At 27.7% G+C, this 15,750-nt stretch overlaps 2 protein-coding genes across 2 annotated transcripts in view; both read right to left on the bottom strand.

Annotated features, from left to right (window-relative positions):
• Positions 1–15,750, bottom strand: part of LOC141397547 (steroid receptor seven-up, isoforms B/C-like) — a 70,208-nt gene that overhangs the window by 27,142 nt on the left and 27,316 nt on the right. The window contains exon 3 of the mRNA XM_073973981.1: positions 13,395–13,946. Within this exon, the coding sequence (XP_073830082.1) occupies positions 13,395–13,946 (552 nt within the window). The remainder of the gene's footprint in view (positions 1–13,394; positions 13,947–15,750) is intronic.
• On the bottom strand, positions 10,647–13,386 carry LOC141397565 (steroid receptor seven-up-like; the record flags this gene model as incomplete). The annotated part of the gene is made up of 1 exon (XM_073974003.1): positions 10,647–13,386. A coding segment is annotated over one exon (861 nt), but the record flags the coding sequence as incomplete, so codon positions are not given.

The raw sequence follows: 15,750 nt of genomic DNA, 5'->3' as shown, positions 1-15,750 counted from the left end.
ATATTTTTTCAAAACAAACCAACATGATTTTTTTCAAGAAAATACAAAACGTTGATTTTTTTAATAAGATTTTTCAAAAAATTTTTAAAAAAAAATTTTTCAAAAAATGCAGTGCTTGGATTTTTTAAAACTATTTTTTTTAGAAAAAAAACCAAATCTTGTATTTAAAACAAATATTTTTTCAAAAAATACAAAACGTGGATTTTTAAATAAATATTTTTTTTTTCAAAAATACAAAATGTGGATTTTTTAAAAAATATTTTTTCAAAAATACAAAATGTGGATTTTTTAAAAAATATTTTTTCAGCAAATACAAAACGTGGATTTTTAAAAAAATATTTTTTTTCAAAAATACAAAATGTGGATTTTTTAAAAAATATTTTTTCAGCAAATACAAAACGTGGATTTTTAAATAAATATTTTTTTCCAAAAATACAAAATGTGAATTTAAAAAAAAATATTTTCAAAAAAAATATTTTTTCAACAAATACTAAAAGTGGATTTAAAAAAAAATATTTTTTTAAAAAATATTTTTCAGCAAATACAAAACGTGGATTTTCAAAAAAAAAATATTTTTTCAACAAATACAAAACGGGGATTTTTAAAAAATATTTTTTCAACAAATACAATACGTGGATTATTAAAAAATATGTTTTCAACAAACAAAACGTGGATTATTAAAAAATATTTTTTCAACAAATACAAAACGTGGATTTTTAAAAAATATTTTTTCAACAAATACAAAACTTGGATTTTTAAAAAATATTTTTTCAACAAATACAAAACTTGAATTTTTAAAAAATATTTTTTCAACAAATACAAAACTTGGATTTTTAAAAATATTTTTTCAACAAATACAAAACTTGGATTTTTAAAAATAGTTTTTCCCAATATCCGAATATTGAAATTTTAAAAAAAAATTCCATATATCCTAAAAGTGAAATTTAAAAAAAAAATATTTTTCAAAACGTCCGAAACGTGGATTAAAAAAAAATATTTTTTCAGTACATCTAAAAAGTGGTTTTTTAAAAAAATATTTTTTCAACATTTCCAAAACGTGGATTTTTAAAAAAATATTTTTTCAAAATTTCCAAAACGTGGATTTTTTAAACAAATATTTGTTCAAAATTTCCAAAACGTTTATTCTTTAAACAAATATTTTTTCAAAATTTCCAAAACCTGGATTTTGTAATAATATTTTTTTTCAAAATATCCAAATTGTGGATTTTAATTTTTTTAAAATATCCAAATTGTGGATTTTAATTTTTTTTAAATATCCAAAACGTGGATTTTATTTTTTTTTTTTCAAAATATCCAAAACGTGGATTTTAATTTTTTTTTAAATACCCAAATCGAGATCTTTTTTATGTATATATTTTTTAAACAAAAATACAAATCGAGCATTTTTTAATAATATTTATTAAAAAAAAATCAAATCGTGGATTTTTAAAATTTTTTTAATATATCATTCTTGGAGTAAACCAGATTTGTTGTTTTCAAATTTAAAAACAACAAGTTTTTTAAAGTGGGATGTAGTTAAAATTGATTTACTTTCGGGAAAGGCAGAGAAGACTAGTTTCGGTGTTCGCCACAAGACATCATAAGTTCTCTTACTTCAAAAAAGAACTCTTCCCTACGGATTTAAAAAAATATTTTTCAGAAAATACAAAACTCGGATTTTTAATAAATATCGTTCAAAGTATAAAAAAGGACATTTTTAAAACTATTAAAAAAAAACAAATCTTGGATATTTTTAAATATTTCTGTTTTTTAATCCAAATCGTGGATTTTTTAAAATATTTTTTATCAAAAAATCCAAAACATTGATTTTTAAATAATATATTTTCAAAACATCTAAAACGTAGATTTAAAAAAAAAAATAAATTTTCAACAAATACAAAACTTGTATTTTTTTATTTTCTTGTTTTCAAAAATATTTATTATATTTATAAAAAAAATATTAATTCGATAAATCAAAACATGGAATTAAAAAAAATATTTATTCAAAAAATCCAAAATGTGGATTTAAAAAAAATGTTAAACAATCAAAAACCTCAAATTAATGTGTTTTTTTTTTTCAAAATAATCAAAATCATAAATTTAATTTTTTTTAAAAAAAAGAAACACAAAATCGTAAATAATTTTTTTTTTTAAAACACATTCAAAACTTTTTTCATAAATTAAAAAAAATGCTATTCTCAAAAAATTCAAAATGGCCAAAAAACTTAAAAAAAAACTAAATTATGGATTTCTAAAAAAATGTTTTTTTTTTAAATTTTAAAACAACCAAACTCCTCAAATTATTTTTTTTTTCAAACTAATCAATATCTTCAATCTATTTTTTTTTGTTCAAAAAAAAAAAAAAAAATCAAGAGCTTAGATTAAAAAAACTCAAAATCGTAAATTTTATTTTTTTTTTAACAAAATCAAAATTTTATCCTAATAAATTAAAAAAACAGTCAGGCTTAATCCCATAGTCGTTGTTTTAATATTTTATTAAAACAACTTTTATTTAAAAAATTGGCGATGTTTACCAAGGGGTAAGGCAGGGAAGACTATAGTTTCAGATCTCGCCACAGATCTTCATCAGTTCCCTTGTTTCAATTGCCCGCTCAAATAGATACGTGTGTAAAGAAACACTCTGATCGAGAATTGCTTTAGCACTACCTAAACTCGAGCTACTTCACTTGTAAACAAAACCAAATCTTTCCCACTGCTATGCTATAGTCTTCCATGCCTTACCCCTTGGTAAACATCGCCAATTTTTTCCCACTAATAAATAAAAGTTGTTTTAATAAAATATTAAAACAACGACTATGGAATTAAGCCTGACTGTTTTGAAAAACAAAATAAAAGTCGCAAAAATTTTTTTTTCAAAAAAAGAAATCAAAATCATGGATTTCTAAAAAAAAAATGTTTAAAAAATATAAAAATTGATTGTGAATAAGAGAATATGGGCATTAGTAGTCGACAGAGACAAGAGAAAATAAAATCCCTGATGATGATCATCGATGACGTTCGAAATATTGGAAGAATAAAAATATAATAAAAGAAAGCGAAAAGTTTTTTTATTTTCTCTGACCTAAAGGCCAACTAACTCAACAAACACATTTTTACAAAAATACTAGACATCCAATGTGAAGTTATTTTATATACCAAATATTTATAAAAAAAATTTTGTTAAGAGTTTGAGAAAATTAAGTTTTATCTATTTTAAAAATAAAAAACATATTTAAAAAATGTTAAAAAAAAATATTTTTTTATATAATCAAATATTTAGTGTTTGAAAATAATAATAATTATTATTATTATTATTTTGCAAATAATTTATAATACATATGAAAAAAATATGTTTTTTATATAATCAATTTTTTTTTAAATCCACGGTTTGTAATTTTCAATAAATATTTTTTGAAAGCCCACATTTTCAAATTTCAAAAAAAATATATTTTTTTAATCAATATTTTTAATTTTACAGCCATGTGAAAATTCTCTCTTCTAAATTTTACTTTCCCTACATGTTGTTTACACTTTTGTCTCTGAAAACTATTTGTGGCTCCCCTTATCCTCTTCCTTATAAAAAGCTCTTTTAGACATCTCTGCCTCTAACAACCAAACAATTGCTAGCCATCGAACTAGCCAAACAGTCATCTACTACGATTGTCTGTCTGTCTGCCGGCCTGCCTGCTAGCTTTCCATCTAGGCTGTAAAACAGTCAACGGATTTTTAAGTTGTTGTCCTTTACTAAAAAGCGACGACGTTTATTGACGTCAAGATTGCACATTATGAACATTAATACAACACTCGTTTATGTCGCTTATTTACAAGCGATCAGCATCGTCTATGTCGTTGCTGTTGTTGTTGTCGTCGTCATTGTCATCATTTTGCTTGTGCTGTCTACTTCTGCTTCTTCTTCGTTGGCATCTTGGCCGAATTTCGTGTTAGGTTACCTTAAGATAGGTTTCAAAATGTTTTTTTTTTTTTGTTTTCTGTTCCTTGCTTTCTTCTCACTTAAGCATTTTGTCGATTGCTTAAAATAATGAAAATAATTTCACCAATTTTTTTTTTTTTAAACTGACATAACTTTCAATGTGCATGATGGTAAATTGTTGTTGCTGTTGTAGGAGAATTGTAATCGCAAAGTTACTTAGTTAAGGAATTTTAGAAAATCAATGGCATAGATTTTTTGCTTCTATCTTTGAGGAAAATTTAAATAATGATGGTCTTAAGATGTAAATATTTGATGAAATATTATTTGACCAAAAACAAAAAGAATACAGCAATAAAAAAATATGAAAATGATAAAAGCAACTATGTAAATGGTCATCATAAATTGTAAGGGGAAGGGAGATAATAGAGTTCAAATGGTAATGGTAAGAGGAAATATTAGATGATATTGGCTTAGAAAAAAAAAAAACTAAATAATTATTGAAAAATTATGGCAATGCAAGACTAACTTTACCAAATTGGCTAAACTTGTTCTTGATCCCTCCAAAGATATCCAGTTTTCAATGAAACACACTTCCAGAACACTGCTAATGGTCCACTAGTTTAGTTTAACTTTTGTCAATTCCTCTTGCAATAAATGTTCTTATAGTTTACCCTAATATATCTTTCTCTTATAATGCATTTTATCTTCGAAAATTCGTCATCATAAGTTTAATTTATATTTTTTTTTAATAATAAATAAAAATACCAAATAATTTCGTTTCAATATTTCTGTATAAATAAATACACATAACATTTTATTAATTTTTGTTTTTTTTTTTTAAATTTATCTTTAAATAGTAAGAATGTGGGGATGAATAAAATTATAAATAACCAACACTATATACAAAAAATAAATATAACAAAAACAACAAACCATAATTATTGATAATTATACTATATCGAAATCATACTGCATTCATTATAAACAAAGAAAAAAACCTCCACCGTGGATTCCTTAATATTGCCTTTTTGCAAACCTTTATCCTTGTTAGGCTGGATTTTGTTGTTGTTAGTTGACCATAAGAAAGCTTTCGTTGAAATTTGATGAGGTGTGTGCTTGTTAGGTTGTTAAGTAGGTGCTGTGTGTAATATTGCTGTGTATGAGATGATAATCGATCCCCGAAATTGATCCGTTGAAAGCGATTATGCGATCGTATTCATTTGAATGGGTTAGGCTGTTAGGAAAATGGTATGTTTTGTACATGTGCATAAATGTTGAAAATATGTGTGTGTGTGTGTGTGTAAAAAAGGAAAAAATAATGATGAAAATTTGGAAATGATGCGCATTTAGTAAAAGCTTGAAAGAAAAAATAAAACTGTTAATAAATGTTTGAAATAACAATGGTGAATAAAATGAGTTGAGTAAAAAATGTTAATCATTTTTATTAAATAAGGGAAATTTGTTTAATAACATAAGCAAAAATACAAAAGATAGTAAAAATATAAAAATGTAAAAAAATAAATAAACTAAAAATAATAAACAAATTTCCATTAATTAATAAAAACTAGAAGTGAACAGAAAATATACCGATCCAAGTATTTTTGTATGAAATCATAAAAAAGATATATAATATAATAAAACAAAATTTAAAAAATAATGGAATAATAATAAAAAATAAAACAATACTAAAAATGTTAGAGAACTCAAAAAAAACTAAATAAAAAATTAACTACGAAATAATCAAAAATAATCAAATCGGTATATTTCCTTTAAAATAAATTAAGAAAGCATAAAAAGATGGAAAGCAAAAATACTTTTTTAAGGCAACTAAAAATCAACTAAAATATTAAAATAATCCTACATAAGTACTTTACATACATATGTCTTATATTTTCCTTTGTATCTAACATTAATAAGTTTCTATAGGTCAAACAACCATTGAATATTTGTATCATCTAATATTTGTACGAAAGTTTGTCATTTGACATAGAGAAACATTGATTAATAAATTAAAGAATAAACAAGAAAAAACGCCGTTAAGTTTGGTCAGCCCGAACTTGTTATACCCTCCACCACGAGTTGTATTGAAGAACAAATACCAAATTTCAGCAAGTTCGGTAAAATAATGTGGAATATTTTATAACCCCATGGAAGACTAAATAGCAAATTTCAGTCTTTCGGTGGGTATTGACATCACAACCGTTACAATTACGAAAATCAGGAGGTATCGTTCTACGGGGGCCAAATCGAAACGTGGACCTATACCGACGAATTTCCGTCGGAAAGACTAAATACCAAATTTCAGCCATTTTGGTGGGTTGCTGTGGCCACAACCTACAAAATACCGAAAATCGGGTGGTACCGCTCTTTGGGGGCTGTATCAAAACGTGGTCCTATACCTACAATTTCATATGGAATGTTTAATATCCCAAATGAACACCAAATGCCAAATTTCAGCCATTTCGATGGATTATTGTGGCCACAATCTTCAAAATACCGAAAATCGGGAGGTACCGTTCTATGGGGGCTATATCAAAATGTGGACCTATACCAACAAATTTCATATGGAATGTTTAATACCCCAAATGAAAACTAAATGCCAAATTTCAGCCATTTCGGTGGATTATTGTGGCCACAATCTTTAAACAAACCGAATATCGGGAGGTACCGTCCTATTGGGGCTATATGAAGGCGTGGACCTATACCGACAATTTTCTGGGAGAAAGTTTTGTACCCCCAACGAAGACCAAGTACCAATTTTTAGGCATTTCGGTGTTATAATGAGGCTAAAACCTTCAAAATACCGAAAATCGGGAGGTACTATCCTATGGGGGCTCTATCAAAACGTGTACCGATTTAACCAATTTGCAATACCAAACATCCTAGGAGTAATAGAAACTTCTATACCAAATTACAAAGCTCTAACTTAAAAATTGCGACTTAGAATTTTACCCTGATCAAGAATATAAATACTTTATAGGGTCTCCGATGAATATGTCGATATGTTACAAACGGAATGACAAATTTAATTATACCCTCCATATTGTGGTGGAGGGTTTAAAAAATAAAAAAAACATCCCTGTCTTTTTCTCCTCTAATAATATAAGGGAAAAAGTATTTTATTCAGACCGCCAGGGTCGGATTAGTCCATAAGACATTTAGGTCCACTTGTCCTGATATTCCTTTTTAATATAAGGGAAGATGTATTTTATTCAGACCGCCAGCGTCGGATTTGTCCATGAGACATTTAGGTCCACCTGTCCTGATATTCCTTTTTTAATATAAGGGAAGACGTATTTTATTCAGACCGCCAGCGTCGGATTTGTCCATAAGACATTTAGGTCCACTTGTCCTTATATTCCCTTCTTTGCAGTCAGGGGCGAAAGTACCTTACTGGGTCACATACTTCAATATATACAATCACAGAATCAGTTCAGATTTTAGCTAGACTTTTCTGAATAATTTCGAATAGTGTATATAGAAATGTATAATTACAATTATGTGTCCCCAATAAACAAAATTTTCAAGAATTTGTTCAGATTTCTGCTAGACTTTTCTGAATAATTTAGAACATCGCATCTGAAATTAAATAACCACAAGAATGTCTCCCCAGCAAGTACACACAGAGAAAAGATATTGTAAGAGCAGTCATATTCTAAGAAGAAAATAGTATATTTTAAAATTTATTGTTGGTCCAACAATATATATTGGGTCATTATGGTTCTTGACACAAAATATATGGTTGAAACAACAATATATATTATCAGATTTTTAAAATACACTATTTTGTTCTTAAAATATGGTTGCTCCAACAATATTTTTTCTCTGCGAGTAAGAATGGAATAGTTGTTTGGGAGTTGGATAGAATTTTGTTGGATTTGTTTCGTTTTTTCTCTAGGCAGATTAAAATTAGACAATTCTTAAAAAACATTTTGGATGGATTTTTGCCGGGCTCCCGTCCCACATATGTTCAACATTAGTGTTTATATGAAATATTTCAACGGATTTATTGCTGATTCTTTTCGTATTTTCTTGGGGATCTGAAAACTATCTCCGAACAAATGTGCTAATCAAAATTTGTGAAAAAATATTTTACATCAAACAATTCTGAAGTTATACTGAACAAAATGACTAAAAGGAGTATTTTAGTTGCCTGTAGACATGTCTAGCAGAAATGTGAAAGAATTCAGAGAGATTTTAGGGCTGAGTGTGCCAATATGTAGGGACTTCTACACACGATGACTGATAGTCTTAATCTGAATGAATATGTGCTCTACTTAAGTCGAGTAAAAGAAATTGTATCTCCCGAAGAAAGACAAGCTTTCTACAAATGCCTTCTTCAAAAAAAAAAAAAAAAAAAAAAAATTCCACAATGCACTTTTAACAAGCTATTCAGCCAAAGAACTAATGAAATATTTTCTCTTTAATTCATAGCCTTTACGATATATCCAGATATTTAAAGACGATGAATAAATGTCTTCATCTTACATAAGAACACTTGAAAACTCTTGAAAAAGGGTGTGGGAAATTTCTTGGTTTGTTAGAAGGTCTTTAGAAAGGTTATCTTTCTCCAGGATATTGTTATTAGAAGAGCCAGATGTTAAAGTTATAAACCACCATAAAATGTCAATAGAGTCCCGATAATTCGTAATAATATATGAACGCCCATTTTGTGAAAATGATGAGTTTTTCAATTCGTGAGGCTTAAAATAAGTTAATAAAAATTATTTAAGTTTTCAGAATATGCATTTCATATTATAATATTGGGTTGTGAGAAAATATAAGACATATTAAAATAAAATAAATAGTTTTTTAAGCAAATATTTTAAAATTAGTATAAAAATAAAACCAAACAAACAAAATATCAAAAGTGTTAGTAACCAAAAAACAACAGTTTTAAATAAATAACAAATAAAACAAAAACGGCAAAATTTTTTAGTAACCAAAAAATAATTTCATAAAATAATAATTTAAAAACCAAATACAAAAATTATAAAAAATCAAATGTTTAACTGACTGTTAGATGAGTTAATAATGTGTGTGTTTTTTAACAAAAGAACAACTAACACACAAAATCCATACCCAAATATATATCATGCAATTTATTCAATGAGTGTCATAAACAAAGAAAATTCAAATATGACAATTATTTTTTTTTGTCACATCCATCCATTCATAATTTGAAAATTTCATTTACTTGTAAATGAGCATTTGCTGGTAAATTTATTTCATTCACATTTAGAGTTATTGCATTCCAACACATGTTTAATCTTACTTTGAAATTTAAGGATGATATTCCAGAAAGGCTTGAAAACTTTAAATAAATTTTCAATTAAAGCATTTTCTTTTTGATAGACGACAAACTTTGAGTATATGCGCGATATATGTATTTAGCAAATTTAAGTCCTGTATAATATGGGAAACTTTGGTAATTATGGTGGGAACACTACATATTGAACCATAACCATATAATTTTGAATTTTTGGAATTGGATTCAACATTAAAGCAATGATATTTTCGTAAGGGAAACGTTTAAAAATGTTGCTGCAACATGTACTTGGTATAATCTTTTTATGTATATACATTTTTTTCATTTTTATTAGGAAATTCATTATAAATTCCTTTAATGAAAAAAATTATAAAAGTTTCTTCAGCATGTTTAGAAGCAGTGCTTGATTATAAACATGTTCCTGCAACATTGCTGCAAATGTTACTGCAATATGCATATTGTATATTTTTATGTTAATAAATTTTTAATGTTTAATAAAAAAACGTTATAAATTCTTTTAATGAAAACAAAATTATAAAAGTTTCTTCAGCATGTTCAGAAGCTGTGCTTGATATTGGACATGTTGCTGCAACATGTATATTGTATAATATTTTTATATAAATTATTTTTTAATAAAAAAATCATTATAAATTCCTTTAATCAAAAAAAAATTATAAAAGTTTCTTCAGCATGTTCAGAAGCTGTACTTGATATTGGACATGTTGCTGCAACATTCCTGCAAATGTTGATTCAACATTGAGATGTTTCTGGACTGAAGTATTTCTAAGAACATTTTTTTGAATTTTTATCAAAATTCAATGTTGAAGATTTTAAATTAGATTGAACAATAAAACAAGAATTTCTACAAAAGAAATAGTTTGATTTAATATTTAAACGTATATATTTTCAATTTTAGTTAAAAATAAAATTGTGAATATATTTTTTATATATCTTTTTTTCATTTCCCGTTTAATTTTATTTTGATTCGGTAGAGGAAAATTGGTTAAAAGTTGTGATTGAATTATTCCATATTTACATTCGGCAATTTTCCTTGCGGCAATTGTCAGTTTGTCAGTGAGAGAGGGTGTTGAGAGGCAAAGGGTTACCATATACCTCACCTCTCTCTCCATCAAACTGACAATTGCCGCAAGGAAAATTGCCTAACATAAATATGGACTTTTGATAAGTGTGCAGCAACATTGCAAAATATTGACACAACAATTAGGCGTTTCATAAACTGTTTTTTATAATCCTTGTTTTTGGGAATTTTGATTTTAATTTATTTCTTTATATTTCATTTGATTCGAAAGAGAACTATTGGATAATATTATATAATATGTAATACAATTTTGTTATATTGTCCACAAAGTTGTGTTCAAATTTTATACATGTTGCAGCAACATGTTGTTTCAACATTACCAGATTTCTTTGATCATTTCCATAAAATTTTTAATTTCTTTAAATTGTTGTTTCTTTAATTGTTGTAAAATATCTTAGGAAGTTGCAGCAAACCTACAAAATATTGCATCAACATTAAGGAAATTGTTTATACATATTTTCATTGTTTCTTCAACATTTTAATTGTTTTTTAATTAAACAATGAGATAAATTCAAACTGTTTTGCAAAAAATACACTTTAATTATATTTTACTTAATTCTTTTTTAATTGTATTTTTAAAATATTGAATCCATTTTCAATCCACTATTATTTTATTTATGTCTATTTCATAAAAATTTAAATAATGTAAAATTGATTTTCTTCGTGAATAAAAATCAAGATAAATAGATTTTTAATCTCGAACAAATAGATTTTTAATTTTTTAAACTGATTCTATTCGAGAATAAAAATCAAGACAAATAGATTTTTAATCTCGAATAAAACAAAATTTCAAAAAATAATTAGAAATTTTGTAAATACTCAGAAAATTTTACAAAAAATAAACACATGAAGTTAAAACACTAACATTTCCATAAAGCGATTTTTTGATTATTACGATTCATAAAAATCATAATATTTCTTGAGTTAGAATCTTGCAAAAAAATCGCATTAAACGTTGTTGAAATTTCAACAATAAAGTGTTCACAAAGTGATTTTAAATTTTTTTAATTTAATTCAATTTTCAACATAAAATATTTGATTCAACATTTGAAAATTTTAGATTCAATAAACAATTCCCGCAGTGAAATTCTCATACTCAAATCAATAAGTCAAAATCTTATAAAGAAATAGGAAAACACATTCCATGTTTGTTAATTTTCAACCATATAATTTCCTCAAGGTAATATCCACTTTTTTGGTTAAAAAATTGTACTCAACGTTAAAAATGGTAGATAGAATATTTCAAACCTTTTATGATATTAAACATACTTGCAGTTCAATGAAGTTGCATGTTCAAATTCTTGAGTTGAAGAATATTCAACATGTTTCAACAACATTAAAACGTATTGAAGCATCATTTAATACATATTGCCAAATTTGTAATCAGATTTTCAACTTTAAGATTGTTTTGGATTCAACATTTGAAAACCTTCGATGCAACATCATTTTTCCTCAAATTCGTTATTTCGAAAAATGTTGATTCAACAATGTGAAATGTTTATACACATTGATAAATGTTGATTCAACATTTAATACATATTGCCACATTTTTAATATAATTTTCATCAATTCTTGGTCATTTTTTAAATTTGTTTAATTGTTTAATAAATATTTATAAATCCATTTTTACCAAAATATGTCTCCCATATTGTTAGGACTTTGTTATGTTTTAAAATATTTTTTTTTTTTAGTTTTCCCCAAACACCGTTTTAAATATTTTTTTTAATGTTTCACAAAACAATTAATAAAGATAACACCAATAATTTTTTTCTTTAATTTTTGTGTACTATATTGTATTGAAATTCTTTTTGATTTTTTCTTTACTAAAATAAATTAATTAAACTTAGATTTAAAATTTTCGAAGAATAAATATAAATAAATAGGCACTAATTAGATTAAGTAGAAATAATTTACTAAAAACTAAAATCTTCTGGTTTGGTTTGTTTTGACTTGTCTTCTAAGTTTGAGTCTAAAAACTAAATTTTTGTTTTGTTTTAAACACTAAAAACTAAAAGAAGTAGTAAAGAAGGAGAAGAAGTTGAAATACTAAACTATAATTTACAACTATCTACAGGTACTTAGTTAATGACAATTAAGTACATTAATTTACAATTTAAGTTTAGGGTTTTCTTTGGGCATCTAAAATTTAAGAACTTTGGTTTAAGAGATTTGCGTTTTTGGCTTTTCGAAACTAGATTTAAAATCGCAACTATTTTGCAATTAAATCTACAGCTGCCATCTACTGCCATAGCTATATGGCGAATATCTATAACTAGGACTACCAAATGAGGCTCCTGTTGAAGAGTGGGCCGCTGCGGCTGCCGCCGCTGCAGCGTGGGACATGCCAAAAGGTGTGCTATGATGGAACATATCAAAGGCCGAACCGAATGTGGAGCGTGGCGGTGTTTGATAGAACATGGCGGCATTGGACATTAGGGTATTTGATGAACTGCTGGTGGTGGTGATGGTATTGGCATTGGAGGAAGTAACTGCACTGCTGCTTGCACTCACAGGTGAGTTACTTAAATTCAGGGAATTACCCAAACCACTGCTGTTTTGGGTGGTATTGTTGTTGTTATTTTGGTTATTGGCTGAATTGTAAAGAGCCGTTAAGAGATCATCTTCTTGGACTCTTGGAGTTACTTTCAAAGAGCCAGAAGAGGAGGAGGGAGCACAAGAGCTAAAAGCACTGGTGGCTGAGGGCACAATACTGCTGCCAGATGCCGCCGCCGTTGTTGTGGGAACTGAATATTTTTCATTCATTTCACTTTGGTTGGGCATGACATTTTCCTTAATTTGATTCAAAGAATATTGGGTCACAGCCTCAACCCCAGCCACAGTTTTCATAAAGGTGGCCAAATGCAAGGCGGCAGCAGTTTGATGTTGTTGCTCCGTTTCCAAACGATTCAATTCATCCAAATGATCCTTCACCACCAACATGATTTCATCGGACAATTGTAAACTTTCGCTTGAACTATCAGAAGAATTGTGACTAGCATTGTTGTTGGTGTTCGTTGAGCTATGTGAACACACTTTCTGAGAAACTTTTGTGAGCAGTGCTGGTACATCCTTGTAGAGGATATCCAACAACTTACCGGTGGTAAACAGCACAATCGCCTTCAGACACGAATATTCAGCCGAATCAACATGTAAAGCTTTCAATTTTTCCACTTGTTCCTGGAAGATACGTATGTGATCCATAAATGCAACAACACGATCCGCAGCCATCGGTGAGGCATGTAAACCGGCCGCAGCTAACAGTGGAGCCACATGCAGTGGCATTGAACATTGACTGGCATTAAGGACGAACAGCTCAGACCACACTAAACGCAGCAAAGCCACCTGATCGGTAACTTGTAGTTCGGGGAAGAATGGGATATTTTTGGCCCATTCAACGGCGGAGAATAGCAGGCGGGCAGCCAATTCACAAATATTATCAATGCCCATAATATTATTTGGTTGCATACATTGTCCATAGCGGGAGGTGGGATAGGGTTCGGCACGCAGGAGTAATGAAATATAGGAACTAAGATACGAATGACCATTGAAGCTAGCAACACCCATGGGATCGCCGTTGGCCAATTGATATTGACCGTGCATGCCAGCCAGACCGGGTTGTGTGGGTGGGACGCGACCGCGTTGAACAGCTAAAAAGAGAAGAGAGAGAAAAGGAGAGATTAGTTTAAATGTTGAAAAATTAGGGTTTTCGATTAATATTAAGGGGATTAATTAAGAAGGGAAATTGTAGAGGCTTTGGAAAATTCAAATTTTTATTTTTTATAAAATAAAGACAGTAAAATTTAAGAAAAAACTAAATTTACTTTAAAGGATTTTTTTAATTTAAAGAAAATAAATAACAAATCAAAATTTCCCTCGAAGGCAAATTTTTGTTTATGTATATTTTTCCGAAATTCTTATACTTCTGAAATCTATAGGAAAATATAGAGGATATTAAATGAAAAAATAAAAATTTCCCAAAAGGGAAATTTTTGGGAAATTTTTAGTTTTACTGGAAATGCATGGTTTGGATTAAAATAGAAACAATTATTAAATCAATTATTTATTTGGGTCGAAAATAAAAATTTCCCTCAAAGGGAAATTTTTGTTTATGTAAATTTTTCAACAATTTCTAAATTTCTGACATCTATAAGAGGAACTAAAGCATTTGAAGTTATAAAATAAAAATTTCCCATCAGGGAATTTGTTGGTAAATTTGTATTTTCAATGGATTTCAATATTTTCCAATGAAATATGAACAAATGTAAAGAAATATTATATTTTTAACACAAACTAAAAATTTTCTTAAACTGAAATTTTTTGTTTCTAGTAAAATTTAAATTGTTTTGGAATTTTTTTTTTTTTTGTTTTGCAATTTTTTTCTTTAAATTTCCAAACATATTTGACCTTCCACACAGCAATTATTATGACCACTACATCACACTCCAAACAATGGCTGCTGAACCCGACAGAGAGAGAGCCCAAAACCGGTGACTCAACTTTGTCATCCATCAAGCCCTCTTCTCTTCTGCATATCCTGTCACTTCCTTTCTGTTTTTGTTTTTTTTTTTTTTTTGTTTTTCCATTATGTGAAAAGTGTATACCTCGAACTTGCCAAATAATGCCACATATCATAATAAAAGTTGAAATTAAATCAGACAACCTCAATCTCTTCTATTGTCTTGTGGAATAGCAAAGCAACCCTCTCAAAATCCTGATTCTTAAAGAACTACTTGGAAAGAAGATACTTTGTTCTTCGTCTTACAACAACAGCAAGAAAGCGACAGTATTTTTCCAAAGACGTCAGCACCAGACAAACAACCCTTTTGTTGGGTGAAATGAGGAAGAGATACGAGGGGGATTTTGTACGAAATGTATGTAAATTTTTGTTGTTGTTCATTCCATTGAATTGAAAAATTGTTTTCTTAATATTTTCAACACACAGCGACAGATAGTCAGACAGACTGTGGCAAAAATTCATTGTATTGCAGTTGGCTGTTAAATAAAATCTATATGTATTTTTGTTTAATTTTTATTTTTTTTGTTTTATTTGTAATTTGGTTGAATGGTCGACTGCTTGGCCGATTGTTGTTGTTGTTTTATTTGTTGACGACACCAAAAATTTACTTTTAATTAAAAATTTACATAAAATCCGTAAACACTAAAAACCGCATGGAAAAACACACGGCAAGTGCATGGACAAGCTCGGAAACACAGAAAAGCAAAACAAAAAATTAAAATAAAATAATTATATTCGAAGGTTAAAAAACATTGTTGCAACATTTTTCTTTCGTTGGGCCTATATAGAAGAGGAATATAAATCACAGAGAATAATAACAATCATACTTTGTGGTTAATTTTATTTAAAGAGAAATTATTTATTTGGCAAAAAAATGTCCACAATTTTAAATATTTTATAAATGCTATGGAAGTCTTGAAATCACCAAAAAGAAT

The sequence above is a fragment of the Musca autumnalis genome, unplaced genomic scaffold (assembly GCF_047663935.1).
Source record: "Musca autumnalis isolate F117 unplaced genomic scaffold, ASM4766393v1 scaffold_1, whole genome shotgun sequence".
Lineage (NCBI taxonomy): Eukaryota > Metazoa > Arthropoda > Insecta > Diptera > Muscidae > Musca > Musca autumnalis.
Note: the sequence above shows the minus strand (reverse complement) of the source record. Positions and strands in the feature narration are given on the sequence as shown.